Source organism: Anolis carolinensis, chromosome 4, assembly GCF_035594765.1.
Source record: "Anolis carolinensis isolate JA03-04 chromosome 4, rAnoCar3.1.pri, whole genome shotgun sequence".
Taxonomy (NCBI): Eukaryota; Metazoa; Chordata; class Lepidosauria; order Squamata; family Dactyloidae; genus Anolis; species Anolis carolinensis.
The window spans coordinates 115,560,617-115,576,491 of NC_085844.1; the positions used below are offsets into that span (position 1 = coordinate 115,560,617).

General features: G+C 37.9%; 2 protein-coding genes across 2 annotated transcripts in view; one reads left to right on the plus strand and one right to left on the minus strand.

The window, feature by feature from the left end:
- The window catches only part of LOC100559144 (serpin B12), a 502,967-nt gene that overhangs the window by 410,069 nt on the left and 77,023 nt on the right, over window positions 1-15,875 (plus strand). The gene's annotated exons all lie outside the window — the stretch shown is intronic.
- The window catches only part of vps4b (vacuolar protein sorting 4 homolog B), a 32,260-nt gene that overhangs the window by 6,075 nt on the left and 10,310 nt on the right, over window positions 1-15,875 (minus strand). Inside the window, exons 5-10 of the mRNA XM_003224403.4 lie at window positions 15,215-15,334; window positions 13,328-13,484; window positions 10,827-10,975; window positions 10,571-10,652; window positions 8,303-8,522; window positions 5,334-5,471 (exon numbers count right to left, since the gene is read on the minus strand). Coding sequence (XP_003224451.1) covers window positions 5,334-5,471; window positions 8,303-8,522; window positions 10,571-10,652; window positions 10,827-10,975; window positions 13,328-13,484; window positions 15,215-15,334 — 866 coding nt within the window. The remainder of the gene's footprint in view (window positions 1-5,333; window positions 5,472-8,302; window positions 8,523-10,570; window positions 10,653-10,826; window positions 10,976-13,327; window positions 13,485-15,214; window positions 15,335-15,875) is intronic.

The window sequence follows — 15,875 nt, forward strand, 5'->3', positions numbered from 1 at the left end:
GTGTATGTATGTTTGTGGAGGATATGTCCACTTACCCAGACAGCCTCCCGCCTCCACAAATAGCTATAGTTCCCACTGTACAGAAGACACCAATGGCCCTCTCTCCACTGACATGCAGGTTATAGTGAGCGCCATGAACATGTAGCCCAAACCCTGTCAGTGTCCTCCACAAACACCATTCGGACCCCCACCCAAGTGAAGGCTTTCACGTGGGGACAATTTCATCCTAGATGTTCTGTTTTTCCTCCAGAATGGACATCCCAGGGTTCCTTAATTTGCATGACCCCACCCACTGCCTCTATCTTAAGCCCAACCATTTTCTGTGGCACACAGTTTAACAGAGGAATTGATCAGCAACTGAACAAGAGGTCTGGGGAGAATTCACAATGATTTACAAGACTTGTACTTAATCTACACCCAGAGAGCACTGTTAACCCAACCAGTACTTTCAGTACTTTCACTGATACTGTGACCCCCCAACAACAATGGACTGCAACCAAACTTGGCACAGAGAAGCCTCATGACCAACTGAACATACTGCAGGGGTTAGTGGGAATGGACCTTGATTTTGGAAGTGATAGTTCACCTGCATCCAGAAAGTACTGAACCCAGCTGACGTCAGGTCTGGACCAAACGTGACACACTGACTCAACAAGACCAACTGTGCATACGAGCCTAGTTTGAGGGTGATTGACCTCGGATCTGGAAGTTGTAATTCATCCTTATCCAGAGAACCCTGAACCCAGCCAACGATTGATCTGGACTAAACTTGGTACACAGAGCCAACATGGCCAACTGCTAATACTGGCAGAATTTGGGGGTGATTGCCCTGGAAATCTGGGAGTTGTAGTTCAGCCATACTAAACCCAGCCAACAACTGATCTGGATCAAATTCAGTGATATTACCTAACATCCCAAAACCTACCTAACATCCCAAAACAAACAATGCCTTCTTCTAATAACCCGGGCACTGCTGGGTCCCCAAGCTAGTAGCTTATAAGCCTGAATATTTTTTTTTACAATTTTTTCAAAAAGTGTGTACATCTTTTAACAAGATTCGGAGCATGGTGGACTCTCTTTCTCTGTAAGTTTTTAAAGACAGGCTGGATCGTCACCTGTTAGAAATGCTTTGAATGTCTTTTCCTGAATAATTGGGTTGGACAAAATGGTCTTTTTTAACTCTATGATTTCATTAGTAGAGAAGTGTCATAAAATTACATGAGAAATGTTAAGTGAAGTCTGCAACATTCCCTTAGTTTATCATGTTGATTGTAGAGAGAGATACGGTCTAGTTTATTTGAAGGACCGTACTTCTCTCTATGAATCTGTTAAAAATCTATAATTCTCTGGGGAGGATTCTCTCTCTTTCTCACCACCCGCTCAAGCGCATTTGATGGGAATAAGGGAGAAGGCCTTTTTGGTGGCTACTCCTAGACTTTGGAACTCTCTTCCAAGAGAGACCAGGATGGCCCCATCACTGCTTGCCTTTTGCAAGCAGATAAAGACATTTATGCGCTGCAGGTATTTGGGTGAAGATGAGGGACACGCTGCTGGGGAGGTTGTGGAGTGGAATCTGGATGTGGGGGTGGGGTTTGAATGTAATTTTAATGGTATTTCCTGTATTTTAACTTTTGTATTCACACACAAAAGTTTAATTTTTTTAAAAAAATTGTATCTATCCTAAATTAAATGTTTATTATGTGTGTTGTTTTGAGTCCCCATGGGAAGAAAGGCGGGATAGAAATAAAATAATAGTAATAGTTATTTTACTTACTTTCTACTAAGATGTGAACTGAGTAATTTCAAGTGTCACTTTAATGTTTTAGTATTAAGATTCTGGAGCAGGTTTTATATCTTTTGTGGTTAATTTAGTGGCACCAAATAAGATTCTCAGAAGGAATTGCTATATTGCTCTTACTTTCTTGGTTCATTTCAATAAGACCAAATGAGAGGGCAAAATTCAACCATCGAAACTCCCTCTTGTTTGGTGGCAACTCTAAAGCAACAAAAGCCCCAATGTCTTCATTTTAGCAGGTAATCTTAACAAATGCTGTCAGCTCCAAACCAAGTCCTACCATCTCTTCTGCAAATCTTGTTTTCATACAGCTGACCTCTCTATTATTCAGTTGACCTTGGCATTTATTAAGCCATTTGTGTGGGAGGGGAGGAAAGCAACCCAGCTGTTAGTCAAATATAGGTAGCAGCCAGGACCTTGATCTACTCTGTTATTTTGAACAGTTTCATTAATTGTTTGCAACACAAACTGCAAACTAATAGGAAGCCAACAGGATGACATGTGTAAGAAGTTTATTTTTTTTAAAAAAATGCTTGAATGAAACAATCTCATCTGCCTTTACTGCTACCTTACTGTAATCCTTTGCTATGAAGGTCTGAGTCCTTTTGCAAATTTACACTGTGACCAAATAGAATATGGTGTAATACTTCTGGCTGAAACAGTACATTTTACTAAGTACAAGGAAAAGATTAAAATATTCTGAATTTTTATCATATAAAAGCATATATAGAAATAGCAAAGATGTATAAAGTTACCCATGATGTGAAAATGGATGGGAGAAGGTATTTTCCAACATTCATAATACAGTATTGGTATCTGATATCATCCACTGAACATGAATAGTGAAAGATGCAGGTCAGATCTCTTAGGATAGTTTTAAAAGGAGTTCAGACAAGTTCATGGTGGATAAGGTGAATATGATGGACATACAGTTGGATGCCCACATCTGTGTGTGTGTGTGTGTGTGTGGGGGGGGGGGGGGGGTTAGGGCATGGGACACTCGGGAAAGTGGAAAACTGCAAATATCTTAATCCCCACCGGCAATTTTATTTTGTGCATAGTGCATACACAAAAGTACAGTACAATCCGTGGATTCAACTCACCTTCCTTTACAAGGGAAAAGTGGGCAGCGAGTGGGTCTTGCCATCATTTCTGCTGCTGCCCAATGCCATTTTTAACAGGGACTTATAAACCTAACATTTGCAATCTCTCTTAGTTTCACAAGGCTTGCAGACTAGGAACATAAAGTGAGGCTTAAAAATCCCAATAAAACATGGCACAGGAGAGCAGCTAATAATTCACAAAATTATCAAATCTGCGAAGATTAAATCCAAAAGGCTCAGTGTGTGTTTGTGTATACTCTAAAGTATCAGAAGCTATAGGTCATTGAATAACAGTTACTGGAAAGATGAGTAAGAAAGTGCTATCCTGCCTATGGGATTTACATCTTGTGTAGATAGGCTTTTTGTTTGATTAAGCATGACTTTTCTTATGGTATTATGAACAATTTATCAATATTTGGGGACAATTGAAATAATGACAAGGGCCATGAAATTTACACCACTTTCAATTATAGACAGTGCAAATGAAATAGATCCCGGTGTAAGTCTTTTGCTAGTTATTATTTAAAAACACAATCCTATACTTGCATACAGTATATCCATCAACAAAGTTGTTGACTTTTTATGAGAGCCCACATTCCTTTTCTTGTCTTCTGTCTAACTGGAAGCTTTTTCCTAGCATAAAACTTCAAATGGCCTCAAGAAGATGGAAAAATATATTTTGCTAACTTATCTACAATTCACTTTTCCTCTGACATATACATATTTTTTTAATAACATGCTTATCGAAACATGCATTTTTGAATAAAATGCTTATTGAACTACTCTTTTTATGGTGTAATTGTTATTTCACGTAATTTCTACCCCTTGTATCACATTTCCTGTAACATGTTGATAAATTCCTATTTAACAGGGCTTTCTGACAAAGTTATGCACAATTTGCAGCATAAGCGTAACTACAAGCAATGCTTTATGGTATATCTCTGTGGGAATCTAAGAATCTTAAGCTATTAAATCTAATCTAAATACTCTTCCCACCATTTCTATATAGAAACTGAAAATATGGTAACTGATCACAAATTTATTTATGCATTGATGAACACATACCTCAGTTTCATTACGATTAACTTAACAAGGGACAACTAAGTTATTCTTTGGCAGAATAACTTAGATCTAAACTTTGCTGTAGAGTTATAATAAAGGCACATCTGTATCCTCCTTCTCTAACTTAACAAGGGATAACATGACCCTTTAGCAGAATAATTTAAATTTAAACTTTGTGATGTCATGAGTTGTGATGTCATGTTAAATGGTAGAGAGGAATATAACATGGTTGGGTTGTATGTGTTGCTGTATTCAGACACACTCTTAACTATTGTAAACACTGCAGTTCAAGACAAGGATGGGGCAAATACATCTACAGGAGCGCTTCTCAGGCTACCTGCTGTGGAGGATTGGCATTTCCCCCTAATGTGCTAGGCACTGAAATCATGTTTCTGCCCGTAGTTGAATGGCACATGGACTAGCACAGAGCTTTCCAAACATTTCATGTTGGTGACTCGCTTTTTAGACATCCATCATTTTGTGACATAGTAATTCAGTTTTACTAGCAAACTGGAGGTTAAACTAACTTCTTATGACAGACACAAACACATATATAAATTGAAATAACAAAATGTATGGGGACATATCATGAAAACCTTTCATTTATATTTTTAAAAATATATTGTTTGTAAAGTAATATACATTTCCAAGATTTTTATCATTTATATGATTAACAATATGTTACTAAACTAATATTAATAATATTACTAACACTAATTGGCACCTTCACTGCATAAAAATACATGCTAGTTGGTATTGTTTATTTCACATAAAACTCAGAGGTTTCTTATTTTGTTTGCATGGCACACCTATGCACTACAGCTGACACACAGTTTGGAAAGCTCTGGACTAACATCAATTTGTGGACCACCACTTTGTGTAGCCCAAGGTTCTGGCAATCAACTCCAGTCACAGAAGGCAATCCTAAGCTAGATGCCTGATTTTGTAGAAGGAAGATTTCTATATCGTTATGTCCCAAATTGTGACTAGTGTTGCAGCTTTTAGCATTCATACAAAACATTTTTGTTGACACAAAATCTTCAATTTTTGAGGAAGATTTGAATGCAAGGACAAACAAGCAATTCTTGACTTGTGTATAAGGATAAGATATATCAGGACAAATCTTCTACGGTAGCAAAACACAGTAGGGAGGAGCACAGACCGAGTGGGAAGAAGTGGCACAGTTAAATAGACCTTTCTTGAGCGAGTGCACTTTGCAATGCAGTATGGCACTGCTATAATCCACCCAGATTTATCGGGTGCATAATCTTCTGTAAATTAGGGCACTTATTTAATTATGAATACATGACCTTTATCCTGGTACTGACACATCAGTCTGAGGTGAAAACATTCATTGGAAAACAAAAACTAACCATGCAGACAACAGGTTCCAGTAGTTTATCTCCTGGTACATCCATCCATGTCATTTCAATGGCATTGGGTTCTCCTGGAGAGCATGGAGTAAAGAGCTCTCCTAAAACATTTGGATCAGCCAGTGATGGTCCTTGAACCTTTAAAAGAAAAAAAAATCTGAGTTAAAATGACAAAACATCAAAGGGAGTGAAAACATTATACATGTGTCTCAAGTGAGAGGAAATGGGAAACAAACTACAATTACATTAAATTATATATTTGCAGCAAGGATTGACACATAAAACAATTATAACAGGATACTGCATCATTTTACTAGTAAACAAACTTGACTCTCAGCCTGTGATGAGCAAGCATTAACTCGACAGTCAGGGATTTTTTAAAAAAAACAAAAACATAGTGTTGTTGTATGTCTTTCGGGCTGTGTGGCCATGTTCTAGAAGTATTCTCTCCTGATGTTTCGCCCAAATCTATGGCAGGCATCCTCAGAGGTTCCATACCTCACAACCTCTGAGGATGCCTGCCATAGATGTGGGCGAAATGTCAGGAGAGAATACTTCTGGAACATGGCCACACAGCCCGAAAGACATACAACAACCCTGTGATCCCAGCCATGAAAGCCTTCGACAACACAAAAACATAGTTTTTGCCCAAACAATTCAAACACCTCAGTTCATGCCATCAGGGTTGAAAAGAATGAAAAAGAGGGGAGACAAAACAACAACAAGGTGGGTTTCTGATAATAGCAGGAAACTACAAAGAAGAGAATGGTGGCAATAGCCCCTGACAAGAAGCTGCAGTTCTCACCTCTCTATCAATAAGTAGGGATTATTTTTTTAAAAATATATCTATGTGGATGAGATCCTCAACTGTACATCTACCCACAGAGATTCACAGTCTTCCTGCTCCCCTCGAGACACGGCCATGCAGTGATTAAGAGAAAGCAGCCAAGATGAAGACAATTTTACTCCAGATGGTATTTATCTTAATAGGTGGACACACAGCGAAAGTATCATCTTTGCATTGTTGTACATCTGACTATCACAATGTAGCCAGAAAATCCTCAAACACAAGGGGAACAGACAGACAGAGAAGCAGTGTGTCTCCAGGCAGTTTAATTTCTCAGGAGAGATACTGAACTATTCCCCCCACAATTACAACCAAAAGACATACTTCTCTGTGTGTGATTAACAGGACAACAGATGTGCATTTTTAATGTAATGACTCTGGCATTTGTTCCATCTTCAGCCACAGCCAAGCCCACATCATTTACTTTTCATATAACTTGTGAGAATTAATTATTAACAAATTTGTCAATAATATGCAATAGCAATGCCTTTAAGTCCCTTGCCCTCCTTTGTTACCCATTCCCATGTTTAAAATTGTCATGCTCTCTTCCAGACAAGTCCTAAAATGTGACAATGTCTTTGAAAACTGCACTGTATGTGAAAAAATAATTCATTCTTCTTAGTGAGAGCAATTAACAAAGACAAACCTATCTACATGCCAATAATGTGCCATGAATAAGAATTATGTGTGAACAGACAATATAATAATGTTTGGTCAGCATTTGTATAATTGTAAGAGCTTTCAAACACACCAAATGTTAGCAAATAGATTTTTGCGGTGCTGTTTTCTGAAATGTATTTTACAACCCCTGTATCCACAGGGAATACATTCCTTAACTTAATATGAAAACAGGAAACTGTGGAAAACAACAAATCCTACTGAAATTAATGACTATCACTAGAAGCTACCACAAAGTCACCTTAGAGGACCTAGAAAATTTCTAGAGAGGTATCTAGGCTCTCCAGAGGACTCCATCGTAACCTCCGGTAGAAGCATATTATATAACAACCTGGAGGAAAATTCATAAAGAGGACAAATTTTATAGGATTAGAGTAGATGATACTGAGGCGGTCAGTCCCACATGTATAGGGAATTATTTACTATTTAAAAAAGTTTAAAATCTTCTAGAAGAGGTATGACGAACTGTCAGAGGTTTGGGAGCTGCATTCGTTCACCATGAAACCCAGGTGGCATCGCCCCCTACCATATTTCTCCCCCGCCCCACTTCCAAACAACTTCAAGAGAGCGTGGAGAGTATTTTTGCCATGTTTTTGGACTCCATGCATAATTCTTGGTGCAGAATAGCCTTTTAAAAATAAATAAACAGCAAATCACTTCCAGTTTTTTTTAAAAAAGGTCTCCTGAGTCTCCTTCTCAGTGGTGGCTCCCCGGCTGTGGAACACCCTCCCTCAGAGATATTAGACAAGTTCCAACTCTTTTGGGCTTTAGAAGAGCCCTAAAAACATGGCTATGTGCCCAGGCTTTTAACGAATAAACGATAAAGATGATACGGACTGACTTATGGATAAAGCACGAGGTTATCGGACGAACGGACCTGAGCATACGTATTTTTAAAATTTATATACTGTAATTTTATACTATTTAATAATTTTAACTGATTTTATGTATTGTTGATTGATTTTGTATTTGCACCTAATTGTGGCAGTGTTGTAAGCCGCCCTGAGTCCCTTCGGGTGAGAAAGGCGGGATATAAATATTGGAAATAAGAAATAAATAAATAAATAAATAAATAAAATGGTCTGGAGAAGGGAGCAGTCACCCCTATGATCCCTAGAGAATATTTGGACAAAAGTAATTTCCCTTTTTGATAATACTCCATAAAGTCATCCTGGAGAACACAAACTCCACTTTGACCAGTTTTCGATAACACACAAACTTCACTTTTCCCACTTGTTCTAGAACAGTGCTGATCAAGATTTTGAGGTGAAAAGACATTGGTGCAGCCTACTTGGGTGAAGAGAAACCCCTGTCGACTCGCAATACTAACATCTTGTTAAAAATACTTTGGGCTGGCCCATGTTTAGTTGACTCCTCTTTAGTGTACCTACAAAAGAAAAAGAGGGGGAAAGAGGGAGGGAGAGAGGATCCAAGTAGTACTCACTTTTTTAAAGTGTGTGGCTGATTGAACTTTCCTAACTGGCTGCATTAGAGCATCGCGTACTATTACACTGATATCAGCACCCGAGTAGCCATCAGTTCGCTTTCCAAGTTCCCGATAATCTGATTCAGTCAACGTGTTCTTAGTGGTCCCCAGATGAAGTTTAAACATTGCAGCTCTTGCATGATCTTCAGGTAAGGGAATGTAAATACGCTTCTCGAACCTCATTTAAAAGAGACAAAATAATTTATTTTCTTCCCCATGAAACTGGAAGACACATTCTTTCTTATGATTTCAACATTTCTGGAAATGTTAAATCTTGCCTGTAAATGAAAGCTTCAAGACCTCCAACAGCATCTATTGTTTTGTGTCATACACTGTTCCATCAATATAATGTAATCACTGTTTTGCTGTATCAAACAGATACAGAAAAAGAGTAATAAAATAAATTTCCAATCAAGAAAAAGTAGTGGCTAATTGGAATGGAATGTTCCTGGCCTGATAATGCACAGGCTGGGAAGGAGTACTGGGCCTATACACATCATTTCCTTATATGCTGGTTTTGGTGCTTTGATTCTGCTTTCTATAGAACAGAGTTCTCCTTTGTTTACTTATTTATTTAACATTTAACTTTTTCCTAAGATGAGAGTCAAGGAGGCTTACAGCAACTTAAAAAATATGAGACCAATATGTGAATGCACAAAACAAAAGAAGTAAATAACACTTTAAAAATGATTAAAGTCAATTAAAGCACTTAGATATTTAAACATAAATGATTACAAATTCTGGAACAACAGACTACTGCTCTTATATATCAAAGAGAAAACTGTGTTTTACTGTCTGTTTACTAACCAGGATTATCAAAAAGGGAGGAGTGTGTGTATTCATTGCTTGTTCCCAGCTTCATAAACCATTGTTTATCAAGCCAGGAATGTTACAGATTAACTTGCCCAACAGGTGTAGCCTACAAAGCATTTTTATAACATATTGCTCACAGATCCTGCAATTATTTAATTTAAGCTCTTATTATTATTTCTAGGATCAGGAGAAGTCAAACATCTCATTAAAATGGATAGCAAATGACAGCTAAATCCTGAAAACCAACTCACTAATGCTTTGAAAGATCTCTCCAGCTACTACAAAGATAGCCACCTGAAACCTAACCCTGCCAAAACACAAGTGTGTGCTTTCCACCTACGTAACCGTGAAGCCAACAGGAAACTGAAAGTTACTTGGGAAGGCCAAGAGCTCGAACACTGTTTCCATCCTAAATATCTTGGAGTCACCTTAGATCGAACACTAACATATAGGAAACACTGCATGAAAACCAAGCACAAAGTAGCTGCATGCAACAACATCCTGCGGAAACTGACTGGCAGTGCACGGGGTGCAGATCCACAATTAATAAGAACATCAGCCCTAGCCTTGTCTTCCTCAACTGCTGAGTGTACCTGTCCTGTCTGGCACAAGTCTGCCCATGCGAAGCAGGTGGACATAGCACTGAACAAAACATGCAGAATAATCAGAGGATGCCTTAAACCTACACCTGTTGACAAACTCTACAAGTTAGCTGGCATTGCCCCCCCCCCCCCGATGTGCGACATGAAGTTGCTACTAACTGTGAGAGAAATAAGGTCGAACATTGCGAAAGCCATCCACTGCATGACTATCAGCCTCCTCCCACTAGACTCAAATCAAGGAAAAGCTTCATGAGAACCACCACTCCTCTTAATGTTCCTCCAGCAACAGCAAGATTATCCCTCTGGGCAGCTAAACCAGGCAATTCCAACTGGATGGTCCCCATGAGGGTCTGCCTCCAGGGACAAACCAAGAATGGGCAACTTGGAAGCAGAGTGGGCAGATCAAAAGACAACTTGGAAAGATGGCATTACCTGGAGGAATCCTCCACCTTGTGTGACTGTGGAGCAGAACAAACAACTCCGCATATGTATGCTTGCCCACAATGTCCTGTCTCATGTATAGAGGAAGAGTTGTTTAAAGCTATGGACAATACAGGTCGCTGTTGCCTGCTTTTGATCTAAAACTATTTAGCTGCTTGTGATTCCTTTATTTCATCACTTTTGAACTTATTTATTATGCAATGCTTTTGACACAAAATAAATAAAGTTAATCCTATGGAGCTGTGTAGCTGCAGCAACAGTTTGACTTATCAAAGGTTGATAAAAGGATTTGATGGCTGCAGAAAAGCAGAAAACTAGTATTTGGGATAAAGCCACAGGAGCACACTGAAATAGTTACATTATACATTACCTTCTTCTGATGGCAGAGTCGAGAACCCAAGGTATGTTTGTAGCTCCCAAAACCAAAATCCCTTCATTATCTGTTCCAACTCCTAATAAGAACAAGTAAATCCAATCAGTTATTATACTTACACAGCCCTATTAAAATTTCTCCAGATTACTGTGGCAGGTTACGGACCACAATATTATGTGAGTATTATTTAACATTATGTAAGCCAAAATATGAATTGTTTAAACTAACTAGGCCAGAAAACCAATGATTTTACCTTGCATCTGGACCAGAAACTCTGTTTTAATGCGCCTAGCTGCCTCACTTTCATTTTCACTTCTGGACCCACAAAGAGAATCTATTTCATCAATAAAGATAATTGACGGCTTGTTTTCTCTGGCGAGCTGGAAGAGATTCTTCACTAACCTGTAAGGGGAAAATGTTGCATTTTAGAAGAAAACACTATACAGCAATATGGCATTGCACTGCTTCTCCCAAATTCAGTGTTATTAATGAATTTGACTAATTTTCCATCTGTGATTAGATACCTGTTTGCCTAAATCAGTTTTGATTTTCTTTCTAGAATGATACTGCATAAATGTCCTTGGCTTCATAATAATTTAGACAATTCCTTACAGGTTCTTAGGCATAAATGCATTAATCAGAACTTATCCACATACCACTCAATTAATAAATCTTTGCAAAACAGATTCCTAACTTACATTTCACAACAACATGAATTGTTTTGGTCTTACTTTGTTGCTATGTTTTCAAGATAACTAGGAGTTAATCAGGACTTCTAGTAGGTTTGGCTGGTGATGTTGCTTATTTTCCCCACGACAGCCTACTTATGCTTATTTTCCTTCTTAACACCACATTAATACAAGACCTTATTATTATTCCCACTCCTGGGGCTAAACACCAAATGGAATCTACCTAGAGCATAGACATATGCGATTGATTTTAAAAAAATGTTTCAATAGTCATTACAAAGTTAGGGGATGCTGGTGTTTTGTTTCTAAAGTATAGTTAGTGAAAATTTCATTACTTTCGTTATAGTAATTGTGCATAATTACTATAATTGGGGAAACTTCAAGGGCTCCTTTCTCCCTTATTTTGGGTTGAAACTTGCTACAATGGTAGAACACATTTACCACTGTTAGCCCATCAAGTTTCAGAATGTTTCACTTATCTATGGATTTTTGGGGAATTTTCAAAAGCTATCTCCTTGAATTTTCTGTACAATGACACAAGATAGCAGGGGATCATTCCCTCTAACTTTCTACTGATTTTATGGAATTTAAAAAAAAGGTTTTGACAACACCTATCTCATTGAATGTCTCTCATATATTAACCAACAGAAACCAATTTTAACCAATTCTACATTTTCATAGAATCCTAGAGTTGGAGGGCCATCTAGTCCAACTCCCTTCCTCATGGCAGAATGGCACCATCAAAACTCTCCTGACAGATAGTCATTCAGCCTCTAAATTAATATGCTTTCCTGTTGAGCTGCAAGGGACCCCCAAGGGCCATCCATTTAGGGATTACTTCCTAGCCCAGCACTGATTTAAATAAAATAATAATAATAATAAAAATTACTATTATTATTGTTATTTACTGGAAGTTTCAGTCAGTCCTCCTCTTTGCAGATTCAACCATTCATTGGAACTTTAGCTGGCTGCTGCTATGGAGGGACAAATCTCTCCCCTCTCCTGATTGGGGCTTTCTGATGTGAGCAGAATTCTGGGAAATGTAGTTTAGTGCAGGGCCTTTTGCATTCTCTGCCATAGGGCTCCTTGCCTTCCCAAACTACATTTCTCAGAGTTCTGTGCTTTCTTTTCCAGAAAACTCTATTTTCTCCCTGCTTTTCCTCTCCTAATGGCGAGAGGCCGTTAATTTAAAGATGAAAGGCAGCCTTTTTGGCTTTGCTTTACTTACTTGCACTGAAAATAAAAATTTGGGAGGCTTCCAAGATTTACAAAATGCAAACGAAAAGGTACTGGGTAAGTTTTGATTCTTAAGTTTTTGGCACAGGCCATGCCTATGTGTCGGATATCACCTCGTAAGTACGAATCCAACAAATCTGATACAATTTACAAGGACTAACGAGAAAAATGCACACCTCTACTAGAGAAGGCTCAGTCACAATTAAAAGGCAAATTATTTCAATTGATGTATTTCCTAATACAGAATTTAGTCCTATGTTTCTTAAACAGACCAGACATACATGGGGCAAGAATTGCAATTGTTTTTACCAGGAAACAACCTGACACTGTCATCCTGAAAAACAACTGTAAAAAAGACTTCTAGTTAGCACTTTAAAAGCTGCGGTGAAACTTCCTACAGAATTACAACTCCTCAGATAAATCTCTTTTCAAAGGCTTTAATTTACATACTTCCCCAATCTTGTCCATCTTCCTTCAGCCTCCTACTTGATAGAGAACAAGTAGTTTTCCAAACAGGATGTGATAAATTTGTGTGATTTTTAATTTTGGGTTTTAAAATACAGAATTCCCCAAAGGGTAGATGGTTGCTAGCTTGCTGTGTCAAAACAAAAGTCTTAAAGGCTGACAAATTTTAGGAGCTTTTGTAGTTAAGCATAAAGGCTAAAGAAAAAGTAAGTATCAGTAAAATTCACAAGATAAAACGGGTCACTGGAATACTTCTGGGCTTTTTACATCATGTAGTTCTCCAAGGATTATGTGATTCAAGATTTTAAAAATTCACACTCACATCCCCAATACACTGAGATCTGAAGCTTTCTGTACCACTTACTTCTCACTTTCCCCCAACCATTTTGAGACAAGGTCAGAAGAAGATACGGAGAAAAATGTAGAATTGTTAGCTTCTGTTGCAACAGCTTTTGCTAAGTAGGATTTCCCTGTCCCTGGGGGTCCAAACAGAAGAATCCCTCTCCAGGGTGTTCTTTTACCTAATGAAAAGAGTAGGAAAAAATGCAAAAGGTACTATTCAGGGAATTGCTGATCCAGTTTCATGCTGAATGTGAAATTAAAAAAAAAAACAAAATCTGCAGGTAACGATCACTTGTGACACATTTAAACAGTTAGGCCCCATTTAAAAACAGATGAACTTCCATCGATGACCAAGAAGGCAGAGGAACATACTGTATCCTCTCAATACAATACTAGATTCCTTCCAGCAGATATTATCAAACACTGTGAATTTTGCCCATTTGCAGTACTGCAAAAACTGACCTATATCTGATAAACTATATATATATATGTGCATGCATGCATGCTGGAAAACATATGCTCCTACAGTATATGACCCACGGCGATCTACAAAATACCAGATCCCCATCCAGATGTACTGTAGCTTTGGCACTGAATGCTCAAGCAACATCTATGGCATACAGTGCCATCTATCTGTTGAATGTGACAATAGACACTGTAAGTAGTGCTATGTTTTGATAACTTCTAGAGAGATTGCTACCATGCATTGCATGCAGAGCTCACACTAAAGACAACTAAGGCCCCCTCTACACTGCCATATAACCCAGATTATCAAATCAGATAATCCACATGATCTGGTTTGATCTGGATTATGAGTCTATATTGCCAAACAATCCAGTTCAAAGCAGATAATCTGGATATGGCAATGTAGAAGGTGCCTTAAAAACTTCAGTAGTTCTGAAACATAGCTATTTGGTTATATTCTTAAACTTCACTGACTGTCTTTGGCTTTCTGACATAAGCCAAATGCTGTGTGAACCTTTACAGATTTATACAGATAGATCCTATGGCTTGAATACAACTCAAATTGACTCATTGAAACCTAAATATGGTAGCTGCTCACTTTCTAAATTCCCACTGATAAAGAGTCATCTCTACTAGAGCCCAATAATAACATTTCAGTGTAAATATCTAAACAAACTGCATACTGTCTTAAGAATCTGCTTGAATATTAAGATTTTCCTTCATGTTCACTCTCTGTCTCTGATGTCAGGCAGTTTTTGAATGAGGTGACCATTTGTGGTGGTTCCTTGTTTGTATGATGCTCATCTGTGTTGGCCCAAACATAGACAGCTATTTGATATTTACAATTTTGTATTTACACAACTACAATCAGCAATTTTTTTCACTACTCAGGCTTTGAGAAGCACCTCCTACAGTTTTAATGCTACAATTTGCTTTGCTGGCTGCAATGCTCTCTTCGTTCCCGTCAAAGCAAACGTTTGTTCAGTGTGTTAGACAGGCAGTACCAGACTTCTGGAGGGTCCCTTTTTTCCACTCTATTTCCCAAAAACCACTCTATGGACCACACATCTGATTTCCTCCCTTAAAATAGAAGTGCAAGTTCCAGAATAGTTTAAAGTATGGGGAGGCAAGGTACAGGGAAAGCAAGTATTGTTTTATTCAAGAAATGTATCCCAAAGAGACTCCCTCTCCCTCTCTTTCCTTCATTTGCCCAATGGGGCAATCTATAGACTGTGGGACTTTGGACACTGAAATATGTACAGGTATACTTCAGCTAACAAAGCAGATGTTAGGCATTACTTATTGAACAATAATTTTGATACCAAAGGCAAAAATAACATGGAAAGCAAAGGGATAGGCTTCTTGAAAGATGTCAATGTTCTGGATGCTAAAAAAAAAAAAATCAAACCGGTCACTCTTGCCAAGCAATTTACATTTGTTTTACCTGTGAAAAGATGAGGAAATTTAATAGGCAATATTACTGCTTCTTTAAGTGCCTCTTTTGCTCCTTCTAGGCCAGCGACATCATTCCACTTAACATTTGGCCGCTCCATAACAATGGCACCTATTAAAGAAAATAGCATTGTCTTAAACAACCCATTTCTTTCTACAGTTTTAAAGAAAAATTGAAATATCATCACAAACTATAGAAAATACAAATTAGCATCCTATTATTTTTTTACACTATCAACCAGTTTAGTCTTATTAATCAAAAGACTACCGCTTCAGTGGGTAATCACAGAATACAATTATAGTACATTTAAAATTTGTCATTAAAACTTGTCAGATTTTATACACCAATTCTTAGTTATACTAATTATGTTTGTCTTATTGGCAAATATTGTAATGAGAACCAAGCACATATTGCTGCCAGAATATTTTATTTACTGGGCCACAATGTGTCAAGGTACACAAATATTCTTCTTGCTAACACTGGTTATAAATAAACTTGAGCATAATTTTGAGTGTTCTTTGTGGTGAATATACTCTATATAAATCTGGAAAAATTAATAAAAAGCAACTCAAAACACTGGATCAACATATCCACAGGTCAATGTGAATACTGCCCTTTAAGCTATCAAAGAAAGATGACCCCTCCCTTTTTG